The sequence below is a fragment of the Mixophyes fleayi genome, chromosome 2, assembly GCF_038048845.1.
Source record: "Mixophyes fleayi isolate aMixFle1 chromosome 2, aMixFle1.hap1, whole genome shotgun sequence".
Classification (NCBI taxonomy): Eukaryota; Metazoa; Chordata; class Amphibia; order Anura; family Limnodynastidae; genus Mixophyes; species Mixophyes fleayi.
Window position 1 is genome coordinate 134,763,761 of NC_134403.1, and position 14,090 is coordinate 134,777,850.

The 14,090-nt window shown below is 38.8% G+C and overlaps 1 protein-coding gene across 4 annotated transcripts in view; it reads left to right on the top strand.

The window, feature by feature from the left end:
- Positions 1-6,567, top strand: part of COL4A2 (collagen type IV alpha 2 chain) — a 218,390-nt gene extending 211,823 nt beyond the window's left edge. For all 4 annotated transcript variants that reach the window (XM_075200005.1, XM_075200006.1, XM_075200003.1 and 1 more), the window contains exon 49: positions 2,454-6,567. In XM_075200005.1, the coding sequence (XP_075056106.1) occupies positions 2,454-2,708 (255 nt within the window). In that variant the 3' untranslated portion in view covers positions 2,709-6,567. The remainder of the gene's footprint in view (positions 1-2,453) is intronic.
- The last annotated feature ends 7,523 nt before the right edge of the window (positions 6,568-14,090 follow it).

Here is a 14,090-nt window from a genome sequence, read left to right on the forward strand (position 1 = left end):
TAGTTTGAAGAGGGATCTGTTTTGTATTTAGCAGACAGACAGCTAATAGATAGCTAATAGATATCTCATATAGCAGTTATGTTATTATAGGTCTCACTAAAAATAATTTAGGGAATGAATAATTAGATTATCATTTTTATGTCATTTTTGGCACCCAAATCTATATCTCTTCCCCTGACCTTTCTCCTTCTCTACTATCTTGTGTAACCAAATGTCTTTCTATCTCCACATGGATGTCCCAACGCTACCTAAAGCTCAACATGTCCAAAACAGAGCTTATTATCTTCTCTCCTCCCAGAGTCACCACCTCCCCTCAAATCTCCCTCACTGTCAATAACACCACAATTTCCTCAGTCTCCCAAACCCACTGCCTTGGTGTCACACTTGACTCCGCCCTCTGCTTTATTTATGACATCCAGACCTCTCCCAGTCCTGTCGACTCCACCTTAAAAGCATTGCCAGAATACGCCCTTTTCTTACTCAACATGCTACCAAAACTTTTATCCATTCTCTTATTATCTCCCGTCTTGACTATTGCAACCTCCTGCTATCTGGCATTCCCTACATCCATATATCCACACTTCAATCCATCCTAAATGCTGCTGCAAGACTGATCTTCCTCTCTCACTGCTCCACGTCTGCTGTACCACTTTGCAAATCCCTATGTCCTCCAGAATGAAATTCAAATTACTCACCCTTACCTACAAAGCCCTCAACAACACTACCCCTGCATATATCTCAAATCTCATATCAAAATACTCTCCCTCCCACCAACTTAGATCTATCTGACCGTCGTGTCTCTAGTAACCACCTCTCACTCCCGCTTACAAGACTTCTCCCGTGCTGCTCCCCACTTATGGAATTCCTTACTCCACTCAATCACTTTCCCACAGCTTTCAAATATTTAGATGCTTTTTGAAAACCCATCTCATTTTAGAGGTGACCTTGTCCTCCATAACACTATTCACATTAATACACCCTCACAGCTGTCCCAATCTCCACTCTGAGCCACACTCACTCCTCTTGATACAGCTGTGCCCTCTTCCATTTAGAATGTAAGATGCTCTCTAATGAGCAGGGTCCTTCATACCCTTTGTTTTCATGTCTGTATTTATTTTGTCTACCTTGTATGTCCCAGTTTTATGTATGTACTGTTTTCCCTACTGTACGGTGCTGCGGAGCACTGTGGCACCTTATAAATCTACAATAATAATAAAAATAATTATAATTTTTTAATAATTCGCCATGTAGCCCACCCATAGCGTGAGCTTGTTTGGTGAAATTGACAATTACTGTGCCATGTCTGCCTTCCTAAGCGACAACTATACACAATCAAAATTCAATTGTAAGGAATCAAAGGTGATTGGGTATGACAGAACATTGTGTCACATGATTATATCCATCACCAGATATATGGGGGTATTGTTGGATCCACTGGTGCAGGCAGCAATATAAATAGTGCTGCAATCCGGTTGTTTGGCCTGGAATCCGAACAACCAGATAAGCAAATTTTGCCCATCCCTATGTGTAGCCAGGTTGCTCACTGGTCACAATGTACAGGGTGTGCGCACCTTATTGGGATAACCTATTGGCGGATGGTATGAGCCAAGGTCTTGAATAGGTTATAGCGGATTGTGAGAAGGATGTTGAGTCCACATGTTTATAAACTTAAACGTTGGTCTATTCACAGGATATAGTAGTGTATATTATATGCAGGATGCAGGTACAGACATACATAAAATTGAACAGTGGCAGAACTATCATTGGTGCGGCAGGTGCCATGCACCAATGCCCATGGAGATAATGAGGCCCGCTGCATGGCAGATACAGAGGTTCGGGGGCCCCAGTTCCCTCCTCCCTGCACCGCGGCCCACTGCTCGCTAGTTCTACCTCTGAACTTGAAGTAATCTTGCAGTATACAGCAGGTACACTGTCTTGTGGTAGAATGAAGACACAGGCATTACAGTAGTTTCAATGCAGGTTATTATGTACTACATAGCCTTGTAGTCAATTTGTATATACAGACACTGTCTATATATTGTTATTTCCCCCATGCAGCTTACACGCTGCTTACTCACAGCTCAACCTTGACAGAGAGGCCACACATGTGTAGCAGCGCTGTGCGGCCAGAGTTCGACAATACCCCACTTCCGTTCCCTAGACCACCAGGGACTAAAGTAGAAGGAGCATAGTGCTCCTATCCCAACACACCTAATATTAACATGATTTCAAAGCTATCATGAATGTCTACCTATAATATTCACATCATGTACATAGGAATTACGTGTTGCATAAAAGGTTTCCAACTTTTTTCCTGTCACTTATGGTGGTGACATACCTAAAAGAAGTAAAAGTTATCCTAAGCCCCACGCTTACTGGCAGTTTTGTGGCCAACAACTTCCTATCTCTGAATAATTCTTCTTTTTTCCTTTGTCTCTTTTGCTTTATCACAGCACACAGCCGCAGGGGATGAGGGAGGAGGACAATCCCTTTCTTCTCCAGGCAGCTGCTTGGAAGACTTCAGAGCGACTCCGTTCATTGAATGCAATGGTGGTCGTGGGACTTGCCACTACTTTGCTAACAAATACAGCTTCTGGCTTACAACTATTGATCAGTCCTTCCAGAGCTCTCCAAGTCCAGATACACTGAAAGCTGGCCTGATTCGAACTCATATCAGCCGGTGCCAAGTTTGCATGAAGAATCTATAAAAAATATATATGTATATTATCTTTTTTATAAAAAACAAAAAAAAAACAATTAACAAGATTTATATTGGTGCTCGATTTTAACTTATTACCTCGCAAAGTACAAGTTGATTTCACATTTGTTTAAAAAAATACATCATGCATATATTCTTTTTTTCTTTTTTTACTCACCAGTGTAGCAAGGACCAATGTTATTATAGCAATTCCATTCCGGACACAAAAAGTTACAATTCATATCAATGTAATTAACCTAAGTATATACATAATCAAAACTTGAAATGGAAGGTATTTTAAATAGTTTTGCCCAAAAAAAAAATAAAGTCATTATTTTGACACTTGGATGTTTGGCTGGTGCACTTAAAGTGATACTCTTTACTTGTATTAGTCCCAGGTCAGGACAACTGTTGAGATTTTGATGAGTGAGTGGATCACAACAAGGAGGATGGGAAATCAATTAGTAGAACAATGAAGTTGAGCTGCAGCAACTCTTTAAGTTAGATCGAGAAATCTGTTTCCAAGATACAAAACCTGTACTGTTTCTAACATTTGAAAGGAATATCTTTTCTCTTATTAAGGGATGTAGTTATTGTATATACAATTATTTTTGTCTGTTGAGATTATACTTAATGCCAGATTTGATGTTACAATTTTGCCATAGCCTTTACTTGTATAATCAAATTTCAAACATCCTTATTTTTTATGTATCAATATCCAGTCCTGTATCACAAAATTACTATAATTTGTGAGAAATGTTACCATTTCCACTCAGCTGGATGGCTCCTGAATCACCCATATGTGATAAATGAAATACATAGATATAATTGCTATAATGTACAGTGTTCACTCCAAAACAATGTAAATAAAATGAGTGTGTTATACTTGACAGTGCGTTGACTGTGGGGCTAGTACCTGTTCCTATTCTATTTACTAAATAAATCCTTATCTGTGCGCAAGAGTGTTTTTATATATTATTTAGTATCAGAAACAGTATGCTAATGTATAGTTCAAAATACTAGCATAAAGCATGGGATAGGTATTATTACAGGAAAACAAATTGACAAGTAATTTGAATACAGCCATAGTACTTACCCAGAATGCATTGCCTCCAAACTGCAGAGCAGGCTGAAAAGACAGAAACCGCTGAGGCATAGATTACAAATAAATTGCTATAAATTGTCATGTCATATATACTTTGTTTCTGTTCTGTTAGGCAGAGTTTCTTTTAATCCAATGCCTGTCAAAACAAAATGCTTTGAGAAGAGAAAATTGAGCAGATATGTATGTCCCTCTTATATTCACAGACATATTATTGAGTTATTGCACAACACAGGAATACATGAGATTGAAAAAATATTTTTGTCCACAAGGGGGCATCTCCATAAGTGAACAGAGATCACACAAAATTAATACTGCTTGTTTGTGCTACTTTGCATGTTTGTCGCCTGTAACATATACAGTACAACCAGACATTTAGCTTGCTCAGACTACATTTGTAAATGACATTCAATAATGCTTTAGTATGACTAGTACTACCATATTTAATATTGGATAATCAATAAACATATATGTTGTTAGTGGTTTCTTGATGAGGTTTCTCCGAGAAAGCAGCATGTGTTACAGTGTACGGTGTCTCTGTATTTACTGTGGCATGGTTTAGTGATAGCAATGACACAGCTATACATTATGACAAAACATTGATAGATACAATCATTACTTATGTTTATTTTAATACATTGTTTTCCATTTTTTTAAATCCTTTTTTTGTTTTTGTTTTTTACCCAACTTACTGTATTTTGCCATATATGTATTTGCCAATCTTCATGTTCTTATCATGTAACATAGGAAAAAAATGAATGTTAAAATGCATTAGAAACGCTTATATATGTTTTAGATCAGTCCCCATAGACTCAATGTTAAAAGAAAAAAAAGCAAAAAATGTAGTAAGACAAAACCAGACAAAAGATATCATTAAACGTAAGGAAACAGTCTATGTGCATTGTTTTTGCTTTCGGCACAGGATAACATTATTGGGATATTTTTGTCAATTTTTTTAAGAGAAAGAAATAAATAACATCTGTGTCCATGGGACCTAATTACATCTTTATCACTGGGCTGCAGGTACCTAAACACTATGGGCCTTAGAAGTAACCCACCAAGAAGGTGCAGTTTTGCACCCTGACAAAGTCATGTTGTGCTGCTGGTGGGTTAGGATGGTGGTACACCCAAGCTAAACTCTAAATAGCAGCGCTAAATAAAGCTACCTAGTATTTGCATGTTATATATAAAAGCAGACAGTATTGTCCATACATTTGCAACCCTGCCATTGCAACATGGTTTGTTCAGGTGCAAATTTGCACCATTTAGCTGAATTTGCTCCTAGGACCTATATGTAAATTATTGTTTAGTGTATCCACCATAGGTGCTTAATTTTATTGATTTCTGAACACGTTTTCCTTTGGGGCCTACGCCCCCTGTAATGCTATGTCCAATAACAGTTGCATAGAATAAGGTGGCTCATTTTATGCACTTGATTGCTACATTTACAATAAAAGTTGGTTGTTTTCTTCTACATGCATTGTATGATACATTTCTGCATTATAATAGACAACGTTTCCCACCGTTTATATTGTCCTGATAAATTAAGTGTATTATTTGATAGGGCATGGTTTGATTAATTCATTAATAAATACAATTCATAATTTGTAGGAGGGTATATAAGTATTAATTGTTTAGTTGATATTTTATTTAAGATTGCTGCAAATCGTTTACAAGATAGATGAGACAAATCAAGTCATTCTAATATAAACAATAGTCCCTTCATTATTTTCAGATCGGAGCTGTTGAAATCCTAAATCCAATACGGGCTGATTTTCTGTACAAACACAAACCAGGCTGCTTGAATCCTTGAAAAACGATTTTTATAAAAGGTTTATAAAAGGTTAAGGGTGCAGTACTGTAGGAAGAGAATTGGGCACAGGCGACAGTTGGAGGAATGAGGAAGATAGAGAGCATGTGTGGAGATCGTGGAGGAAAGCATCAAAATAGACAAAGCTAAGCAAAAAATATAGCAGATATAGATTATACTTTACATTGATCTTGTTTATTTTCTTTTTTTAAAAAATAAGGCTGTACCAAATGTTATGCTATATGTGATAATAGTGCCCTCTAAAGATTGTAAGACAAAATGTCTATACCAATCAAGTTTCTAGAATCTGGGGCCCATAACAGGATCTGGACTACAAAACATCCACTTATAAAATATTTGCGGCCATTCTCATAAAAGGCTTGTACAGCATTTTCCCAAAGCTATATATTGGAAAAGGAGCTTTGTAGATTCTAAGCACAAAAGTTATATTTTTGACCTCATGTAGAGGCTCATATACCCTGGTGACAGTGCCCTGGTATAACACATGCAGCTACAATATACTACTACTGATTGTCACTTATGGGAACCGCCAAGTGCATCATACAGTAAGACTAACATGCAAGTCTCATAGGCATGATGATAGAGCACTATAATTAGTCTATGCCAAGCCTAAGAAGGTACTGAATATCCACACTGTTGATATTGTCTTAGAACCTGTGTATGACAAAACCACAACCATTTTGTTTCTTTGGTTTCACTTGTTAAACAAAATCGAAGAAACATTTTTTTGTCATCAATCACATTTCTGCTCTGTACTGCACTGATGGACAAAGTGCAGCTGCATTGAAAATAAATAAATAACATGAAATCACCAATACATACCACAAATGTATTTATAGTGTTTTATAATCACCACGCTTGTTAAACATTTTTGTTTGTTTTTGAGGTTCCCAAATCTGTGATGAAATTATCCCAAATAAAACTGTTTTATAATTATTCACTTGTTTATTTCATTTCATATATTACAAGAGGTAATAAGTCCACTCTGTTATACATTTCTGCTTGAGACAGGGGACAGACTTGACAAAGAACGCCAAATAATTCAACATTAATCTTATAATATCATATACTAAATAAGCTTCTCTGACAATGAAAAGAGAGTAGACGTCCCATTCCCCTGTATACTTAAATACACCAACAAATATGTGTTCTAAGGTTTACTGTATTACTTTAATTGTTTTGTGAACAAATATTTTGCTATATTCCCTATTTGTTCCAATAGAGCCTACACTCTATAAATGAACATTTGTATGGGGGCTTTAAATCGAACACTGCAGTAACCAGGACTATGGAGCTTGCGCATTTAATGTGTGTCAACAAAGCATTGGTATCATAGTAGCAACCATAGGAATTTCACAGTCAAACTGCTAACGATGACCTAATCCCTAATATAGCAGAAAGTGAAGTTACAGAACATTAAAGGTCCTGTATGTGTAAAATGGCAGGCTTGTAGTGCAAATAAAGCTTTTTGTGTCATGTGTCTTTTTTTTTTTTTTACAGGAAGAGCATAGATTTGCATGCTAAGTAGGCAGCATTGTGGGGTGAAAAATATAGCATCTTCTGATGGAGGAGCCAGCCAGATTGGAGTATTTCATGCCCAAATGTAAGAACAAGATTTTGTTTAAATGAAATTCTAGGATTAGAGTGTATTTAGAGTAGAGATGAGCGCACTCGGATTTATGAAATCCGAGCCCACCCGAACGTTGCCGATCCGAGTCGGATCCGAGACAGATCCGGGTATTGGCGCCAAATTCAAATCTGAAACTGAGGCTCTGACTCATAATCCCGTTGTCGGATCTCGCGATACTCAAATCCTATAAATTCCCCGCTAGTCGCCGCCATCTTCACTCGGGCATTGATCAGGGTAGAGGGAGGGTGTGTTAGGTGGTCCTCTGTCCTGCTATATCTCGTGCTGTTCAGTTAAGTTCTGTGCTGTTCAGTTAAGTTCTGTGCTGTACTGTGCTCAGTCCAGTGGTGCTGTGTCCTGTGCTCTGTCCTTCTGAGGTCAGTGGTGCTGCTGGGTCCTGTGCTGTGTCCTGTTCAGTCCAGTGGTGCTGTGTCCTGTGCTCTGTGCTTCTAAGGGCATAGTTATTTCCCCAATATTCCAAAGTGTTTAAAAAAATAAAAAAAAGTTATTTAAAAAAAATACAAAAAACTAATTACATTTTTTTTTAATTACAACAAAATTTGCACAACCAATCCTGCAGTATAAACCCATTGGTACTGCAATATTACCAAGTTCACACATTCAGCAGTAAAAGTCAAGTGGTTCTGCAATATTACAAAGTTCACACATTCTGCAGTATCAGTCCAGTGGTGCTGTGTCCTGTGCTCTGTCCTGCTGAGTTCAGTAGTGCTGCTGGGTCCTGCGCTGTGTCCTGTTCAGTCCAGTGGTGCTGTGTCCTGTGCTCTGTGCTTCTAAGGGCATAGTTATTTCCCCATTATTCCCAAGTTTTTAAAAAATAAAAAAAAAGTTATAAAAAAAAATAAAATAAAAATTTTTTAAAAAAAATAATTATAACCAAATTTGCAAAGCCAATCCAGCAGTATATAAGCCCATTGGTACTGCAATATTACCAAGTTCACACATTCAGCAGTAAAAGTCCAGTGGTACTGCTATTACAAAGTTTACTGATTCAGCAGTGTATAAGTTCAGTGGTACGGCTATTACACAGTTCCCTGATTCAGCAGTGTATAAGTCCAGTGGTACTGCTATTACACAGTTCCCTGATTCAGCAGTGTATAAGTCCAGTGGTACTGCTATTACAAAGTTCACTGATTCAGCAGTGTATAAGTCCAGTGGTACTGCTATTACAAAGTTCACTGATTCAGCAGTATAAGTCCAGTGCTACTCTCCTGTGCCGCATATAATTTTTAAAGGCTTTGCCGAGTGTGTGTGGCTTAGGGGTACGCTCTCTTGTGCTACATATAATGGAAAACCAAAATTTGGAGGATAAAGTAGGGAAAGATCAAGACCCACTTCCTCCTAATGCTGAAGCTGCTGCCACTAGTCATGACATAGACGATGAAATGCCATCAACGTCGTCTGGCAAGCCCGATGCCCAATCTCCTAGTACAGGGCATGTAAAATCCAAAAAGCCCAAGTTCTCAAAAAATAGCAAAAAGAGAAACTTAAAATCATCTGAGGAGAAACGTAAAGTTGGCAATATGCCATTTACGACACGTAGTGGCAAGGAACGGCTTAGGCCCTGGCCCGTGTTCATGACTAGTGGTCCAGCTTCACCCAAGGATCTAAGCCCTCCTCCCCCCCCCCCTACAAAAAATTTAAGAGAGTTATGCTGTCAGCAACAACAACAAAACAGCAAAGAACTCTGCCTTCTAAACAGATGACATCACAAATCCCCAAGGCGAGGCAAAGGGTGTTGTTGGTTGTGAACCCTGACCTTCCCATCACTGTACGGGAAGAGGTGACTCCATCCAGCATTTGCAGCACGCCCTCTGCATATGCTGGAAGGATCACCCACAGTCCAGTTACAGATTTGGCTAATGAAGGTGTGAATGTTGTACACTGGGAGGAGGATATTGATGTAGCTGGCGCTGAGGAGGATGTTGATGATTATGATGCAGACAGATACCAAATTGCCTTTCTCAATTTCTATTTATATTCTAGATTATATAACGGTTGAAAAGTTTTCTGTTTTACTCCTAGTGGAGAGGGGATCTGATGCAGACAGATACCAAACTGCCTTTGTCCATTTCTTTGTATATTTGAATTTCTAGTTCTACAGTCTATGCAGGCTGCTTTATTTATATTCAACTACAAGTGTAGGGCGGGGGGGGGGGGGGGGGGGGGGGTATAGATAGCCACCAAAGTAACGTGGTCCATTTAATTTCACTTTCTAGCTCCACAGTCTGTGCAGCCTGCTTTTTTTATCTTCAAAGTATTTATATTTACAAGCCTTGCAATCTAAATTAACTAGAGGTAGTGACGTGGTAGAACTCCAAAAGGCAGTTTGGAAGCCCCTGTACAAACTGGCTCTATTTTTTAACTGAGTTGACCCCCCTCCAGTGTGTACTCGGAAAGAGTTTTTAGTGCAGCGGGGAACCTGGTCAGTGAGCGGCGAAGGAGGTTGCTTCCTCAAAACGTTGAAATAATGATGTTTATAAAAATGAATAATCAATTCCTCAATGAAATACAGCACTGCCCTCCAGATAGTAGAGGGACCTGTGGTTGTGGAGTCCAGCGGGGACAAATTGATAATGTGTGATGAGGAGGAAGTACACACTGTAGGGGGAGAGGAATCAGAGGTTGAGGATGAGGACGACATCTTGCCTCAGTAGAGCCTGTTTAGTCTGTACAGGGAGAGATGAATAGCTTTTTTGGTGTGGGGGCCCAAACAAACCAATCATTTCAGCCAAAGTTGTTTGGTAGGCCCTGTCGCTGAAATGATTGGTTTGTTAAAGTGTGCATGTCCTATTTCAACAACATAAGGGTGGGTGTGAGGGCCCAAGGACAATTCCATCTTGGAACTTTTTTTTTTGCATTATGTGACCAATCAACAGTCGTTTGCCATGTTCAAAAAGTAAAACCAAATTTAAACAAATTCAAGAAATTAAACCAAAAGTAAAATGCCCTGTCATAATTTAAAACAAGAGGTATTGACGTGCTCTGACTAAAACTACTGTATTGTTGTTTATATTTTATAAACACTACACTTGAAAGCTTGAGTCTTTTCTTATTATATATATTGTGGTGACCCACTCCTCTACGCAGTCCAGGGACATTTATTGGTGCGAATCATACAAGTTCAGGGTTTTTAATATATATTGTGGTGACCCACTCCTCTACGCAGTCCAGGTACATTTATTGGTGCGAATCATACAAGTTGATGGTTATCTTATTATATATATTGTGGTGACCCACTCCTCTACGCAGTCCAGATACATTTATTGGTGCGAATCATACAAGTTCAGGGTTTTTAATATATATTGTGGTGACCCACTCCTCTACGCAGTCCAGATATATTTATTGGTGCGAATCATACAAGTTCAGGGTTTTTAATATATATTGTGGGGACCACTCCACTACGCAGTCCAGAAAGATACCTCGTTGCAACGTTTTGGACTAATAACTATATTGTGAGGTGTTCAGAATACACTGTTAATTAGTGGAAATGCTTGTTATTGAATGTTATTGAGGTTAATAATAGCGTAGGAGTGAAAATAAGCCCAAAAACTTGATTTTTAAACTTTTTATGTTTTTTTCAAAAAAAATCCGAATCCAAAACCTTAAATCCGAACCGAGACCTTTCGTCAAGTGTTTTGCGAGACAAATCCGAACCCCAAAAATAATGAAAATCCGGATCCAAAACACGAGACCTCAAAAGTCGCCGGTGCACATCCCTAATTTAGAGTGTTGTTGCCTTTTAGCAGGGGCAGGCAAAGTCTTTTCTCCATACAGGACTTGAATTTGAAGTAGTGGAGATCAGACCTCGACCTATACTTCATACTTGCCAACTTTTTGGAGTTGGGCGTGCCGTGACGTCATGACGCAAAACGCGTCATTTTACAGCGGGGGCAGGGCCAAATCACAGCATTTTGGCCCCAATTCTGCCCACTTAACTAGGAAGTGGGCAGATGCGGGAGATTGCCACATTCTCCCGGGAGTCCGTGAGATCCTCCCAAAATGCGGGAGTCTCCCGGACATTCCAGGAGAGTTGGCAAGTATGCAATACTTCCAACAGAAAGTGGCATGTACAGGAAAAAGCATTTCTACTACTGTAATAAAGAGATTAGTTCTAGATTGTTCTTGTGTCACTTAGTCAGTCATGATGTACCTTTCACTTTCATGATTAATTTAAAGACGTAAGTAAGGCTAGACCATGTAGTGTTCTAGGAGAGCAAAGGTGAAGTTGAAATGAATGAAAGAGGGTGGCACTAGCGCAGTAACGGACAGGACTTTGAATTTATTCTTTCTACCATGCCCATTTCCATCTGGACTAGTAATCCCACCCACAGAAGTAGGCACATAGCGAGATCTTCCAAGACAGCTCTTCGAGTAGATCGATGTAGAGATCATGCAGAAATGCAATGTAATGCAGGGGGTCTTTATTCTGATTTGTAAATAAGGCCCATTGTTTTTAATATGCAATATGTGCATTTTGAACCTTGGCTCTTTTACAATCATCAAGTAACACTTTCAGTAGTGTTTTCAAGAACGGGAACAAAATCTGCATGTTTACAAACAGATGTGAAGCCATCCAAAGTGCTTAGAAATATTTGCTATAAAAAGATATCTATGCAATAAAAAAAAAGAAAAACAAAATGTATTCTATAATATAATCATGAAACAAAAATAATAAAAACATGGGAAGGACTACAGCTTAACCTGTGTGTTCCTTGTACTAGTACAATTCTTGTTTAATAAAATATGCAGTAAACATTGTAAACCTGCTGGAAACATTAACACATAACTAAAGGCTTCACTTGTTAGAGAATTTAGATGGTTTTGTACATGCATTAGGTGAATGGCGGAGGCCAATGATGAGAGAAACTGGGAAAACAGGCAAAGCAACAAGAGCCCCGATGTAATCTACCAGTACTAATAAGAGATGAAGCTATAAAGCGGAATAAACACTGAGAACAATCAAACGATGGACGTTGATTTGCAGATAGGAGTAGGTTTATCCCGACATCAGTCTTGCTGAAAAACCCAAACGTTGCCTTATTGACCCTTATGTCAAACTTCCGCTGTCTTAACGCAGCAATCTTGATGAAAACAGGTTGAGTAACTTAGCCACAAACAAGCGACAAGGGTCTGGCTGGTCAGGTGCTACAATGAACACCCAGATGGCAGTGTGCAGCAGGTCCTCTTGCTACCATATGCATTGTGGGTAAACGATGATCCACGATACTGCAATGAAAGTCACCTTTGAACCTTGTTTTCCACTGTTCTGGAACAAATCCAATGTATTAGTTTTTGGTGAGGTATTATCAGCTCTCCAGTGTGCTGAAACTCCTGCCAAGAAATTCCTTAAATTCTTCAGTGCTAGTGGCCACTGAGATTTAGACTTTACAAAGCTGCTATAATGACCCCAGCAAAGAACGAAGATATGGTAATAACTTGAAATCCAGTAACGTGCGCTCAGAAAAAGAAAACAAAAAATGGGATGACTTCACTGCAATTTGTGGTTCCATGGCCAATTATATTTTAGCAGTAAGAAATTAGTAAAATCGAGATTATCCTACCATCCCCACTTCATGATCAAGCCAATTTTTATATTTGGATTTTGCTGGGAATAACAATTTTGTTTGGTTTATGTGAATCTTATATTTATATTTTCTTGGGAGAGAAGCATAAATATCTTTATTTTGCATAGAGAATAAAATAGACTACATTAGAGGAGGTACCGTTTAACATACTGCTATTTATAATTTTCACAGTTACTGCAAGCTCATTTATTCACATAATGATGTAGTCAGCTAGATCTCCCGTGTATAGTGAAACTAAATATGTGCTGCTTATTTTAGATATGGAGGAGTAATGGGGCAATAAGTGCATGCCACAGCCGGCTCGAGGGGTGCCCCATCTATGCAACCATGTTTATTGAGCAACTGTTGACTTTTAAAAATAAATAAATAGAGCAGCAAAAGGTGTGTGTCACTATGTATAAGAGCTAATGCTGCTAAAGAGGGGTGATCACCGTGCGGGTCAATAGGAAGCCTGGCAGACATAATCGTATGGTCAACACTTTTAAATAGTCACATGAGCGGAGACTCATGTCACAGAAATGGTGTAGCCCTGAGAAAAACTGCTGCTGGATCCGCCTAGGGGAAGGTAATGGGGAGGATTATAGCAGCAGCTATTCGATATAGATATTGCACAGGTCGGCCCTGAAGTATGTACATATATTTTTTCACTATTTTAAATGATGTTTTTTATCATATTTATTTCTCATTTTGGGTGACCATGTTAGCCAGCATAAAAACTCACCATAAACTGGGTCTAATAGCAGCGCTTCTAATTATATAGTTTATATGGATGGCCATGGATCGGACACAGGTCCTCCTGAACTGCCTTCTGTTAATTGAAGTCCTTGTAACATCACAAATTGAGGTTACAGGATCCCTTCTTCTCATGAGAGGTCAGCAGCCAGTGTTCTCTTTGAATGCTGTACACTGCAATCCAAGTGCCATGAATCAAATGTAACTGTTCCTGGAACCTTTTGCGGATCTATAATACAGCCAGTGGGGTCAGTGGTCTAAGAGCAGCACAGACACAATTTTCTGCATGTTGGTTTAAAGCATCAGAGAAGATTTAAGAAGCCACCTAAAGACATTTTATACTTGACTAATGAAGCGGAGATCACATGTTTCAATGGTGAATCATCATCTGTTGTTGTAAACAGTAATGAACAAAAAACTTTTCCCAACTTAGCATTCCTTTTGGCATGTTTTTTAAATATGACCGAGACCCCATGTGTCCTTGTTTTCCCAGA